Source organism: Trachinotus anak, unplaced genomic scaffold, assembly GCF_046630095.1.
Source record: "Trachinotus anak isolate AG129_WGS33_773 ecotype Australia unplaced genomic scaffold, CSIRO_AGI_Tana_v1 ptg000012l, whole genome shotgun sequence".
NCBI lineage: Eukaryota > Metazoa > Chordata > Actinopteri > Carangiformes > Carangidae > Trachinotus > Trachinotus anak.
Window position 1 is genome coordinate 10,035,718 of NW_027273863.1, and position 14,530 is coordinate 10,050,247.

General features: G+C 44.2%; 1 protein-coding gene across 8 annotated transcripts in view; it reads right to left on the minus strand.

The window, feature by feature from the left end:
* The window catches only part of kcnn1a (potassium intermediate/small conductance calcium-activated channel, subfamily N, member 1a), a 63,409-nt gene extending 49,722 nt beyond the window's left edge, over positions 1–13,687 (minus strand). Inside the window, exons 1-4 of one of the 8 annotated variants that reach the window (XM_071492842.1) lie at positions 13,189–13,687; positions 11,297–11,326; positions 10,094–10,242; positions 6,556–6,679 (exon numbers count right to left, since the gene is read on the minus strand). Coding sequence is in view for 4 of the 8 variants with exons in the window: in XM_071492837.1 (XP_071348938.1) it covers positions 4,130–5,422 (1,293 nt within the window). In the remaining 4 variants the exon portion in view is untranslated. Of the gene's footprint in view, positions 1–4,129; positions 5,850–6,555; positions 6,680–10,093; positions 10,302–11,296; positions 11,327–13,188 lie in introns of those variants that run through there. The other 7 variants (XM_071492843.1, XM_071492844.1, XM_071492841.1 and 4 more) reach the window with 7 other exon arrangements.
* Between the last annotated feature and the right edge of the window lie 843 nt (positions 13,688–14,530).

The following is a 14,530-nucleotide window of genomic DNA, read 5'->3' on the forward strand; positions in this document are numbered from 1 at the left end:
AGAAATATCAAACATTCTCTAGTTGCGGCTTCTCAGTTGTAAGGACGTGTCTTATGTGATAGTAAAGCAACTATTTGGGGCATTTGTACTGTTAATTGGACCAAAAAAAAAGCTATTTCAAGACATCAAATTAGTCTTAGAGAAATTGTGACATTTTCCACTGTTTTCTGACATTTTATAAAAAAATTATTAATTGATTCATTGAAAATAATCAGCACATTAATTGATAATGAAAATAATCATTAGAAGCAGACCTTAAGATGAATCACAACATTATAGAACATTTCATGTTATTGTGTTGTGCCTGCTAAGTTGATTTTTTTTTTAATTTGCAGTCAATTAATCAATTATTAATTTAACTGAGGACTTTTATTGTCAACAGATCTGTTAATTGAAGAAACAGTTCTTTAAAAATAAAAACTGAAATTTTCATATTTTGTGGTTTTGAATGGTTGGATTAATAGAATGAATCATCTCAAAATGTCGACACCATTTTCTAAAATTACTTAAAATCAATTTAATCTTCAAAATTAATTGATTGAAAAATCTTTATTTGTACAACAAATCAACAGATTAATCAATAATAAATGATCTGTTAGCTGTAGCACTAAAATATTGGTCCATCTGTCAGTACAATGCACTAGGAAGGATTCATCAGGTGGGGCTCCCACAAATCACCTGTACTGTCCCAGCAAGCAAGAAAAGTCACATTAATGTAATTTGCAAAAATGTGCTTAAATGTGAAAGAGAAAGTGCACCTGCTATTACTGGGACATTTCTTGCGTTCTCATTTTAACCTCTGCAGGTATTTTATTCACTTTCAGAGTTCAGAAAAGCCCTGTTCATCTCAGGCCCTGCATGGCATCAAATCTGACAAACAGGAAGTGATTAATCCGTTTTTTTGCTAAACACCACGTCTGTGTATCCTTAAAAATCTGCCCTGTCAAACAAGAGCAAATCCACCCGTGTTTATGTACTACACTGACCCTGCAGGGGATATCACCATAGCAGTAAGTGGCAGGCATTAGAGTACTTACACAGCCTATCACAATAGAAGCAGCAATGCACCTTTCACAGCACAATGTTATTGAGGAAGGACACAATATCTCACTACCTGCCATCAGTTCAGTGGGCTAGCTATAGAGTTTCAGGGTGTGCTGTGGGATACTGTAATCGTATACACTTTATCAGGCTGTTGTGTCACAAGTGTTTTGTTTAAGGGATTTCAAATGGGAGAGCGGGTAGGGGCTGTCTCATTAAGGGCGAGTCAATAAGATGTAACCACGATCCCACAAATATCCGTGAATAGATAAGCATGTCTAGCCGTATCAAAATACTTGGCATGGTTGGATCTGAGCAAGTGGAAAAGGTTTGATACTTGTCTTGGGAGCACTTCTTAGATTTTCTTTCCTTCAGATTTCCAGTTTCATGATTGAAACAGGATTATGTCATACTTGTGTAATAAACAGCTGTGTACAGTTGTCCCACTGTAAACCACAGCAGTAGTTTACAGTGGGAATTAAAAGCTATGTATCTTCAAACTAGAGAAGATGATTGTAAAAACAAGTGATACTGCCGTTTTGATCTTTTTTGGCAGCCAAGTTGTTGAAGTTGTACGTTTTAGTTTCACTTTAACCATCAAATCAGTTTGGAAAAGACAAAGAAATCTTCCAGTAGCATCGTCAGAATGGATGTAAAAGACATAGCAGTCCCAGTCTTGTTTAAATACCAACTGCTTTAAACAATAATGAGTATTCACTTGGACTATTTTTCAACCTTTCAAAGAGTCTTTGTAATGAAGTTTTACACCGTAATTAGTACAATATGGGCCTTCTTTCAATAGTATATAATAATAACAGCATCACAACATCCTTGTGTTCATTTTATAGTGGTAAAAGGTTGGATATTGTGTGTTTTTCGGTTCTTGGTTTAGATTAGAAGAATCAGATTAGAAGAAACTGTAGCCCTGAAACGTACAGGTGCACCTCTCATATAATGTTATAATATTACCTTTATTTATTTGGAAACCAAGTGACAGCTTCTATATTTTAGACGTATACTTATCTGTAATTATGTAAGGTCTTGACCTTACATAATTATGTTTGGACTTACCCCGTAAAGTGCCTTGAGATAATGTTTATTATGATTTGGCACATATAAATACATATAAAATGATACTGGATACATTATTCTTGAATTCGCTCGTTCATATCATAGCTTTCTGTATCGCCTCCCTCTCATCAAAACACCTTGTGATTTTCACAATAGTTGCAACTTCAAGAAAAAAAGTTCACTCTCCCTTCAGTCATTTGGTCATTTCACTGTTCTGTTCTGCTGATGCTCCAAAATTGAGCCAAGTTCAGAACAGTCATGTCAAGGTGGTTGGATGTACCACCTTTCGCTACTGGTGCCAGCTCAGCCCCTGAAAACAGCTGCAGCATTTTAAAAAGGAGTCTGGTGCTTTTATTTAGATGCTGCACCCTCATCACTGCCTCCTGTTCCTTCCTCTCTCCTTTCCTGCGCTTATAAAAACTTCACCTCGAGTTAATGCCATAGGGAGGAAAAACAAAAACAATGGCGGGGACTAAACGGATGATCATCAATTAAAACTAAAAAATAACTTTCAAAACCAAAGTGAACATCTAATTAGCCATGATGGGACAACCAGATTTCTCAGGGGAGATAACTGGTGGCACTTTGGGAAAAAAAAAAATCCTCCAGTGAGCAAGATCCAATAATAATGCATTTTAACACCTTGCTGTTAGTTTTAGTTTTCTCTGGTCTACCTTTCTCCTTAAGATCCAAACTGTACCAAAACAATTTGTTCTCTCACTCTGAGCAGCCAGAAACACCATTCAACTCACACATTTATCAACAAAATATCTAACAAATGTACATGACGATGATCTTTCATGCTCAAAACCACTTTCCAGCATCACTTATTCTCAGTTTTCTGTAAGACCCAGGCAGGATCAGTGGAAGGTAACATTCACACCGCCATTAAATCTACATCTTTTGATAATGAGAAATAGATTCTACATCATTTGATTCAAACGGCTTTAAATCTTCCCTAAGAACAACCTTTTCTCCTTGGTGTCTTTTTCTGCCTTTCTCCTTTTTAACACACGTACACTTTCCCACTTGTTACCACACTTCTACTTAACCTATGATTTCATTTTCTGCGGGGATATTTTAACTCATTTTACAACCTTTGCTTCACATCATGTCCTCGAGATGTTTCCATCCATGTTGTCACTTTATCTGTCGTCCAATCAATGCGCTTATCCTCTCGATTTTTTGTTGCCATGTGTTAGATCAGATGTAAAAAATACCTTTATAGTTTTTAGCATCACAGAGCGTCTTTGCTTCTATGTTCATTGTTTGCATATTATGAAAACCCATTAGAATGACAGTAGTATTGGACTGTGATGTGTAAGACAGCTCCCTGAGCAGAACATGCAGCTCATGCTACTGTAGAAAGTGAGTTTGGAAGTGTGTTGAACACCAGGCAGCAGCTGCTCACACTGGCAGGTACAGGCCCAATGATATAAAGCTGTAAGCATGATGTCAGAAACGGTGTCTGGAAGCCAAAGTATTAAAATTCCCCCGCTCAGATCCCCTCTGTTCTGTGGAGACAACAGGCGCTTTGTTTCTGATTCAGCTGCCAGGGAGCGTCATTTGAATATTTTCAGTGGGCTACCCAGAACAACACTGCAACATGGAACAGGTGTGTGTGTGTGTGTGTGTGTGTGTGTGTGTGTGTGTGTGTGTGTGTGTGTGTGCGCGCGCGCTTCCGCGATCGCGTTCATGTGCGTGCACGCGCCTGCCTGTGTGACCAAATCAAACAAACAGCAGGTTACATGAGAAATATCACGCGCCGGGGGTAGTTACACGGGTGCTTTTTTGGAAAAGCTGCTTCACACTGAATGACGATTCAAATACCCCACCTTCACACACACACACACACACACACGCACACACGCACACACGACATATACATAGACGTGTTCTATCAACATCGCATGACAGGCGTGGTCACCGGGTGAAAACGTTTAGGCCACTTTGTTTTTGTGATCGGAGGCTAATTAGCTGAGGTATCGCAGGAGAAAATGTGAAAAATCCAGGCTACCTTATGGAGGTCGATGCGTATCCTCTCCTCTCCTTTATGCGGGCTCTCTGGCCACAGGTGATAGCTCGACCCGTAGTTGGGGCTGTCTTTGCTGCTGTTGCTGCCAGTCGCAGACGAGTTCCCCGCGTATGCCTGCTGTGTTACCGGGGGGGTTACGCGGGAGTCGCGGCTGTGTGGCTGCGCCTGCTCGCCTTGCGCGGCGATCCTCCCAGACTTATTGCGGTCTTGTTCACAGTGCTGCGGACGCTGGGGACAGAGCCCCAGTGCGCCTTGCTGCTGCTGCTGCCGCTGCTGCTGCTCTTGCTGTTGCAGCAGTGGAGCCTGGTGAGTCCTACATAGCTCTCCTGAGCCGCTGGCGCAGTAGTTGATAGGCAAGCTGCTCCCCACCAGTAGCTGTTGCTGCGCTCGTAATTGTGGGATCTGCTGCTGCTGCTGCTGCTGCTGCTGCTGCAGGTCCTGAGTCTGAGGCTCAAATGCTCTCCTGTTAGCCTCGGTTGACTCACATACATTTAAAGAGCGCCCTTTCTGCGAGTTTGCACGGATTCCTTCAGGGGAGGGGTCCCTCTGTTGGAGTCTTAAATGACTGTGCTGTTGATGCTGTTGCTGCTGCTGCTGCTGCTGTTGCTGCAACAACTGCCTGTGGTCTCGGTGCCCTCCTGCTCCTCCTCCTCCCCTGCAGCGTTCCACGATGCTTGCCTGTTGGTAATTATTGGCACTCCTTCGGAGACGATCCCCCCTTTTAGATTCCCGGGAAAACAGCAGAGAGGAGGAGGACGACGTTGGTGGTGGTGGTAGTATAGGCGGCGGAAAAGGTGGGGAGGGCTGCGGTGGGAGAGAATCGACAGGATGGTGCTGATTTTGAGAAAGGCTCGCCTCCTGCTCGGAAAAACTGCAGTGGCAGCTTGGAAAAACAGGCTGCTTCTGTGACTGCGGCGGCGGCTGCTGCTGCTGCTGAGAGCCGGCCGGGGCCCAGGGATCCTGCTGCAGGTGCGCCGGCTGCCCGGTGCTGGGTTCACAGCCTCGGTGTGAAGGTCGCTGGGCGGTGTCGTAGCTCGCCAGAGGTAGAGGGTCGCCGCTGTGAACAGGTCTCCGAGTGGGCTGGCTCAGACAGGGGAGCTCCTGGAGGCTCTGGCGGTGAGCGGCGGTGGTCGAAGTGCGGTCTCGGTGGTGAGAAGAGGGCGGGGGCGGCAGGCTGAAAACAGGAGCGTCTGGGTCTCGGCTCTGCTTGCTGCTTCCTTGCTTTTCGTCGGGGATTTGGTGCTGATGGACAGCTCCCGCGTACCGATGCCGCATCCCCTTGATCGCCTCGTCTCGCTGTGGTTGCTCCTTTGCCGTGCAGAGCTCCGACACCCGTTCATTGCGATCAGTCCCAGCAGAATAGGACCGACTTGTATCATTGGTAGGTTTGACCAAGACCTGCCTTAAAACGTCACTGTACAGCCAAAACACCGCCTTCGACTGAATATCGGTCCATTGCCTGCTATGCGCACAGGTTGCAGCGGATCGATCACTCCTTAAGGGTGTTAGGATATTGCAAGAATGGGACTATGGAGATGTAGAATGGTGTTTAAATCCAGCTCACATGGTCGATTATCTTAATCCACTGTGGACCCAATAGATCGACTTTGTCAATGTTGCCATAACCAGCCTGCATGATCAGAAATCACTTTTACTGCTACGTCACCCAAACAGACCCATAGGCCTGTCAAACATGATGTTTTGCTTAGATATAGCCCGATCGGTTCATCATGATCCACTCTGACTGATTACCTTCCCTCCAAGTTGGATGTCCACAAAGTGTCAGCATTTAAAAAAAAACATGAGAAGGACAATAATCACACTCTTGATATGAATTTCCAAAGCACATTTCCACTTGTTGGCCCATAGAGAAGCATAAAGTGAACAGGGCTGTAACGATTACCTCATGCCATACAGCCTGTGCCTTGCAGTCTGCTATTTAATAATTTAGCAGAATATGCCTGGTTTTGTATTACCAGGCAGAAATATTGAGAATGGGTGCTGCATGCAGAGCCTGCAGTCGGCTCGCAGTGTGGTGTGTGTGTGCGTGTGTGTGTGTGTGTGTGTGGTATGGTGTGAGTGTGTGTATGAGTGTGAGTGTGTGTGTGTGTGAGAGCCGCTGCTCGCTGCTGTTGCATGCTCTCAGTATAACATGGTAAAGGCTTTACTGTCACAGCGGTCAGGGAACCGGCTAGATGGAGACAGAGAGAGGCGAGGCGCAGACGGCGCTGTCCGCGGTGCTGAAGGAGTTCGGACGCACATCGGCTACAACAGCTTCCGTCGTGGTGTCAAGTGGCCAGAGGGCGGACGGCTGTCCGTCACATGTCGATCAGAGGAGGGAAGACTATTCATTTGATAACACAACCTGAGGAAGTCTATCTTCAAAAAGTTAATAAAACAATACTCACATGCCCACATGCACATTGAAAAAGTACATGTGCTTCCTCAGGTCAGTGCTGGCCATGTAGGTAAAGACTAAAACGGAAAGATCTCCCCTCTCTGTGTTTCCCCAGGCAGCGTCTCCTTGCTGAGCTGTAGTGGAGGGACAGTAACACAAAGAGGGAATTTTGCATAGAAAAGACTGTACTCTTACAGATACCCACCTTAATTTAGTTATCCCAGATCTCTCAGGTCAACATTATAACACCATTAGATAAAACAAGAATCTCAGGGAATGGTCAGAAGTGTAGACATAAAACAAAATAACAAGATAAAACAACTGCAGTGATACGTTTTAATAAAGACCAAACTATATAAGCACCGTAGGGTTTTAAAAGCTTTTTAAAATATGGCACAGGTTCAGCTGAACTACTGAGGGAGAGTTTGCTCCACAGCGGTGCAGCTAAAACACTAAAAGCACGATGACCCTTTCACTTGAGCTTAAATCTTAGTGGTCTTGGTGCAGAATAAGGAGTTTAAGTATCAGAAATACAACCATTTTATTACTACAATAAGAGACCTGGTGAGGGTGGTTTCAGCTGCTTTGGTTCTACTCTGTGGAACAAACTGTCAGATGTCCCGAAATCTGTCACCACTATAAGTCCTTATTCAAACTGAAAACTTTGTCTTTTCTTCTGTACATGTTACTTGTTGCTGTATGCATTCTGTTATTGTCACGCTCTTGTTAGTGGGAGAAGATATAAGAATAAACAACTTTACATAACTTTAGCGCAAGAGAGAGATAGAAGTTGAGGCTGAGCCAAAGAAGCAGGATGGGGAGCCAACTTTTACATCATACATTAGCCATTCTTAATAAGTAATAATCCTCTCTTTAAAGCTGGCTCAGCCATTTGGAGTTTTGATGGGTCTCAAGACTGCAGCAGTGGCACACTTTGCCCAACCACTGGAAGAAAGCTGAGGTACACTCTGTTTTATAGCTACATGAAGTACTGCAGGAATCTGGAGTGTTGCTTCGGTCGGGGCTGCAATAGAAACCTGATCATTTTCATTAAGTAATTGGTCGCTGTGACCTGTGTGAGTTCTTTGGCGAGATGGAGTTTCATTTGTTAGTTTGGGAAGCAATGTTACAGCTTCCACATGAATAATTAAATCAAACATTACAACTCCTGGACACACACAAAACTCATTCACCAAACGACCCTATGCCAATTTGTCTCTGTCTGCCCACCCCCCTTGACACACACACACCCACAACCATAAAAACACTTCAATATTTCACTGTGGCATCCTCTCTCTAGCAAAAACTGCCACCAGAATTTAGTGCCTCTTGGATTTGTCCCATGCATGCAGCCGTCAAACTTGGCCGACTCCAACCATGTTAAAAAGCATATTGTGTGTCTCTGCCCCTGTTGGCGACTGAAAACAGAAGCAGCGGAAGATCTGTGACACTAAAATGGTAGAGGAGGAAACATGGAGGAGGCCAATGGCTGCAGCACGTAACATAGGAAGTAGATAAGGAGCCTGTAATTACAGAGAAAGAGAAAACCAACCAGGGCCAGCAGAGAGATGTGTAAGTATTCATGTGTGCGTGAGAGAGAGGGAGTAACTGATAGTGTGCCCACTTGTGTGTGTGTGTGTGTGTGTGTGTGCACGTGTGGTGTGTGCGCACATATGTGAGCAACACAGGACAGAGAGGGAGAGATATCTAAAAAGAGCAGGTGCGCCAACACAGAAAGGATCAAAAGAGTTGAATTGAAAAGAAGAGGAAGACCGAAAATGTGTTGTACTGTGAAGTAAACCAAAAATAATTACGCACAGGTACAGAGATTAGCCTATTATCTTACCACTGAAAGATAAGTCATATGTGCTTCTATAATCTCTGTTCCTACAGACAGTTGTACACCTCTGTCTGACATTTTACTGTGTTCGATTTAATGTGTCCATAAGGTTTTATTTAACATCAGTGTGAACACTATGACTACATAATTAAATTAACTGCGACTGAATCATCTGACTGTCTGTCTAACCACCAGACCACCAGTCACGATGTCACAATAACGTATAACATAAAAGTCTATTCGGCAGTCCATGTTTGTTATCCTGAGGACAGAAGCATATAGAGAGAAGCGCAAGGAGGAAAGAAACAAAAAGTGCATGAGTGCTGCCACAACAACACAACAGAGGTTTTCACAAACACTTCCTCTTGGCTCTGAGTGTGATCTGCAGCAAAATGGGCCCCGGCATTGTTTTTCTTTGCCTTTTTATGTGATAGGCATGGAGTGGAAGTCAGCCATCTTGAATTAATTTGTCAATTCACTGCATGTCATGGCTATGGCTGTCATCTCCCTCAGCTATGACTAACTGGAGTGATGCCTCAAGGATAGAGTGAGTTTGAGGCTGCGGGAGCGACAGCAGGCCTTGATACAGTGTTATGACCAGTGAATAATGTGACACACATTCTGCTGGACTGATGCAGCTGGCCTGCGTAAACGCTGATATGCTCTACACATGATAAACAACCTGCGATCTCAGAGATAAGAGACGAGTCGTGACTCAACCCGGGCTGCGGCATCATGGCAAGCTCAGTGCAGCCGGTGTGAGATGATACCGAGGGCAGGCTTGAGACAGCGCGTCTGGGAGATACAAGCTGCCAGCCACGACAGCAGCAGTGACAGGGCCCTGCGCCCAATGGTGGAATTTATCTCTGACAGCTAAGATCATTAGTTAGATTTGCTCCGGCTACTCAAATGACTAAGCAGCTTTGCCATCATTCAAGAGGAGGCAGGTACAGGACGAGTCATTGTTAAATATCAGCTGACATGTTAGCATCCCAAAGTCCCATAAATGAGCGGAAAGACCTGCGCAAGGCGGACAACTGTGATGAAGTGTTTTCTATTACCGCCACAAGCAAAGCCAAGGTGCAGGGAATGATGAAGTGGCCCGTGTAGGCAGCAGCTGTAATGCACAAGCATGCCAGGCAACATCGGAGATGAGATGTGATGAGATCCCATTGAAGGAATAAGGGGATACTCAAGAAGCATCCTGGGTAATCCTGACACACAACCATAAGCTTAGAGGAGCAGAGGGGTGAGTGTTCTCATCCATCCTCAGAGGATGAACAAGAGGGCAATTAGTCACCTTAGTCCACACAATACGCCCCCCACCACACACGCACACACACACACACACACAGAGATACCACCACCTTGTTATGGTTGTTTCCTCCTGAGCTCGCTACAGGAAGGACTATCACACCACAGTTCTGTTCATTTGTTCTGGTTTTTAATTATGAGATTATGAATGGCAATACAAGGAAAATCTTACTGTCAGCTATTTCCACAAGAATGACAGAAACATTTAGCAAGAAAACAACTGTAATACAGAAAAATGATACTCTAAAACTCTTCACGCAAAAACTATGAAAAAGATGGTTCCTAATAGATTTAAAGCTTTTTCAAAATTTGTTTTTCATTTGAGAGCCCCCACTTTGATTCAACTTGTTTATCTCACTAGCTTTAAAACCTTATACGTCATCATCTTTCTTACCTCTAATCAAGGTGCGGCAGTGTTAATGTAGTAATGACAGAAGCGTCACTGGGGTTTGTCTGCGGCTGGTTGTACATGATGTCTTCTTGCTACACACCCCTCAAGTTTTCACAAACATGGCCTTGGCTGAAGCACTGGACCATCAACCTCTGTTCAGAGAGCACAATGATGTCACTGCATTACATGGAGCGGTTGTTGGTGCGGAGAACTGAAGTTGTCAAAGAGAAAGAGAAGAAAAAACAGGGCAGGGTCAATTTATATATATATTTGTGTGTATGTTTGTGTGTGTGTGTGTGTGGATGACAAGCAGTACAGCCTGTGTGCCCCTGCATATGCTGTAGATGCTTATGACATTATGCTTATATGTGTGTGTGTGTGTGTGTGTATGTGTGTGTGTGTGTGTGTGTGTGTATGTTCAGAACATGTGCCTCAGAATGTGTGTGTTTGTGCAGCAGTGTGCACATGTGAGCACATGTGCACACATACCTGTGTGGGCGGATGGGACCAGCGTTTGACTAGAGAGGCTCAGTTTGCCCAGTTGTAAAATATGGTGATGAGAGATAAAGAGAGGAGAAAGCTCATCACTAATGCAAAGGTTCAAAGACTCGGTCCCCGTCTCATCATCAGAGCCGCAACAAGCACAAAGGAGATGACCAACTGACCCCCTATATTCACCACCAGCAGGCAGAGATGGACTGTACACTAGTCTATAAAAAACACGTCTTATGAAACATCCTTTAGAAACCACTTCAAGAAGAACACACACTTCAATGTCTTCCCTGCTTAAATTGATCACCTTACAACCTCTGTACAAGGACAGAAAGATGTAAATACACTGCACGGGTAACATGGCATTATCAGACTGTATCAGAGTATCCCTTTATATTCCACACTGTACACCAGAAACACAGATACGGTCCATCTCTGCTTCCACAAGGTGCAGCTATGTCAGATAAGAAAATTCATACCTAAAATTAAAAAAAAAAAAAGTCATGCACTGGTGCTGCTAGCTGTGAATATGCAAATGAAGTGGGCTATAAAGGTTATTAGCTACAGATATTAGACCCTGCAATTGCAAATTCATCATGCAATCTTTTCACAGCCCTCTTTTTTTTTTTTATCTAATTCTGATAGAAAAGAGAATGAAAGGCAAAGCAGTGAGTAGAGGAAAGGAAAGGAAAGGAAGGAAAGGAAAGGACGTACCTTTTATTAGATGGAGGTTGCACAGGCTCTCTGCTTGTGGAAGACACATCAACAGGGATTATAAATGACAGGAGGACAATCAATAGTCTCCTGCTAAGAATAGGGGTTCTCCCAGTCATTGCAGTCTCCTGTCGCTTGCAGCGTGGAATAACGGGGAACACACGCTCAGCTTATTGTTACAGTCACTGGCTGCTTCCTCTTCTTTCTCTTCTCGTGGATTTTGTTCGTGTATTTTTTTCCTCTCCTCCACCTGTTTGCGTGCTGATAAAACCCGGTTTCTGCTACGTAAAGTCTTCTCCTTTCTCTACCTTTTTTTTTGTTTGTTTGTTTGTTTAGTTTAATTCTTCTTTTTTTTTTTTTTCCTTGACTCCGCATTGAAATCTCATTTCCACCTCTGTGTCATGAAATTAATTATAGGAGGGGCGTTAAATGTGATTTACAGGGGATCGATACAATTTGGACGTTTATCAATTCAGGACGATAAAATAAAATCTGACACGGTGCGGGTCCCCCGGCAGAAAAAAAAAAAAAAAACGCTGATGGGAGCTGTGACAAATCAAGAAAAGCACTGGAGGGAGGTTTTATGACCTTGTGTGCGCTGACGTCCCCCTCCCCTCCTGCCCCCTCCTCCCTCTGAATTGATGCGGGGATTCCTGCTGCTATTTTTAGCCTCTTGGTCGTGGAGAGCCGTGCGTGGGTGGAGGAGAGAAAGAGAGGAGAGAGCAGCGGGAGGAGGAGGAGGAGGAGGAGGAGGAAGAGGAGCGGAAGGGGGATGAAGAGAAGGGAGAGATGGAAGAGAGGGGAGTAAGAGGGGAGGAAAGGAAGAAGAGGAGGAGGGGAGGGGGAGATGGGAGTATATTGAGGGGGGGGGGGGGGGGGGGGGTTCCCATGCGGACCTCAACTGCAGCAGCATCAACACAAAGCTTCCCGCTGTGAGGGCTTTGAATCGTGACCAGACAGCCGGGAAAAACAGAAAAGGGAGCGCCGTGTCATTCTCTCCTCCAGGACGGTACTGCTTTCTTTGATTTAGCATGATTTCTTTACACCACTCTGAAATTACATCGCTCTTTGAATAAGATGGTGGAGGAAGAGAAAAAAAAAAAAATCATGCAGAATTATAGAGTGTATAATTATATTGTGGGAAATGAGAGGGATGTGAGGATGCTGATGAGGGAGAGTGTTCAGCAGGAAACTACAGTAATAAACCTGTAACGGCATTTAGATTTATTATACACTGCATTTTCACAGCTGTTAATTACTAATGCAGGCCTATATATCTCAGCCTATCTGTCATTCAAACAATTGATTTCAGACGTCTTACGTCCAAGACAATTAAATGAGATTAAAGTCACGATTATAGGGAATATAATGAGCTATTTATTTGGTAGAGGAGTGTGTTCCTTAGAAATGAATGTAAACCTACTGTAGCTACACCTGATGGTGTCTTTCCACGTGTCTATAATAATAATAATGATAATAAATAATAATCACGATGCTTGTACATGAGCATTTTAAAATTCTAATTTCTTTGGGGTTTATTTCTGTAATCCTATTATGGCTGAACAGGATATCCTTGGTTTGCAGGGACTGTGTGTATTTTGTGTCCACAAAGACCAACTACTTCACACCCGTAAAGCAGCCTGAGCACTTCTTCCAGTGCTTTACAAAATCTACGGTACAAAATGAAGTCACACAATTAGCCGCACAGCCTGAAATCAGGACGTGGAGGGACGCTTGGCATATGGGGAGAGGTTTATTATTTATCACCAGCGGACTATTTTTAGCTCATGCTGCCGTGTTGGCGTCGAGGGTTTCCGGGCACATAGATGGCAGGTTTCCCCGTCACCTGCAGGTCACACGGCGGGGGGGGGGGGGGGGATACCATAACCTACCTCAAGAAAGCAGTCATCAGAGAGGACCCCTCCAGCTGGTTGCATTAGTCTGTTCACCCAGGCACTTGTTCAGAGGCGGATAATTAGCTGAGAGAAACACGAGCAGGCAGGAGTGACGCAGAGGGGACGCAGGGCTGTGGGGTATGAGCTCCATGTGATGAGGGGGACATTAAAGAAAATAATGAAGCAAGTAGTCCCGCACCCGGAAGCCAGTCCACGTTTGAAGCCGCCAGACAAAAAGCACACCTGTGACCGCATAACCGTTAATCAAATGGGATATTACTGCGCCAAACAAAAGTACAGCCATTCCTAGCCTATTGCAATGTTGAAATGTTTTTTTTTTTTTTTTAGTAACATTCAGCAATAATACGCCATAAATACGTCCAGTTAACATTTAGTAATAATGTTACTGTTTTTAAGAATAGGATATTGAATGATTTCTACTGATTCCTACTGAAGGGTTTCTTCTGCTTGCTTGTTGTCTGGCACATTAGGTAGAGTTAAAAGTGTAAATTTATGAATGGCTTTATTGTTTTGTGTGTGCCTACGTTGTGAAGCCATAGAAGCAATAAACAGGCCTACACAGTGAACCCTGTTTCATCAGGGTTGCATCGTTTACACAATTGCTTAAACGTGAGTTCACGGCAGAGTGCAGACAGAGTGCATTAGAAATGATTGGAGGGGAGCGCGAAAGAAAGAGTGTAGTGGATGGGGGTAAATTCAGATGTTTTGGGAGTTTAATGCTGCCTTGTGTCCTAATGAAAAAAACCAGATGCTATCTGGCTGCTGGAAAATGCTGGGCCTCTTCCCCTCTCTGTCTTTCTCCCTCTCATTGGTGGGGAGTAAAGACACTTTCTCTGCTCTTGAAGGGCCCTAACTCACTAAACACAGTGGGGGATTAGCTTTAGCTTCTCCTTAGGGCCAAAGTGTCCCCGAGGTGTGGAGAGGCAGCATGTCTGTCGGTCTGTCTACCCTCCATCTACTCTGCATGGATGTCTGGATTTCCTCCACCCTGTCCGCCTGCATGTCTTCTTATTCATCAGTCTCCATGTTTATGTCAACTCGCCTGTCTGTCTTTGTCTGGCCAGCTGTTTGTCCAGTCTGTGTATTATTTGTATTCTATGTGTATCTTTGTGCTGGTCCAGCTTTTCTCTGTCTTCCTCCCTGACAGCCTCCCCCTCTCTCATGTCTATCTGCATGTTGGCACTCTCTCTATTTGACTACCTCCATTTTGCTGGACGTCTTCTGTGCTTGCTCCCGGGCTGCCTGTCTGCTTCACTGCCCCCTGCTCAAGAAAAAAAAGTGTAGACAAGGAAGCGTCAGCTACACCCAGAAGCAACAA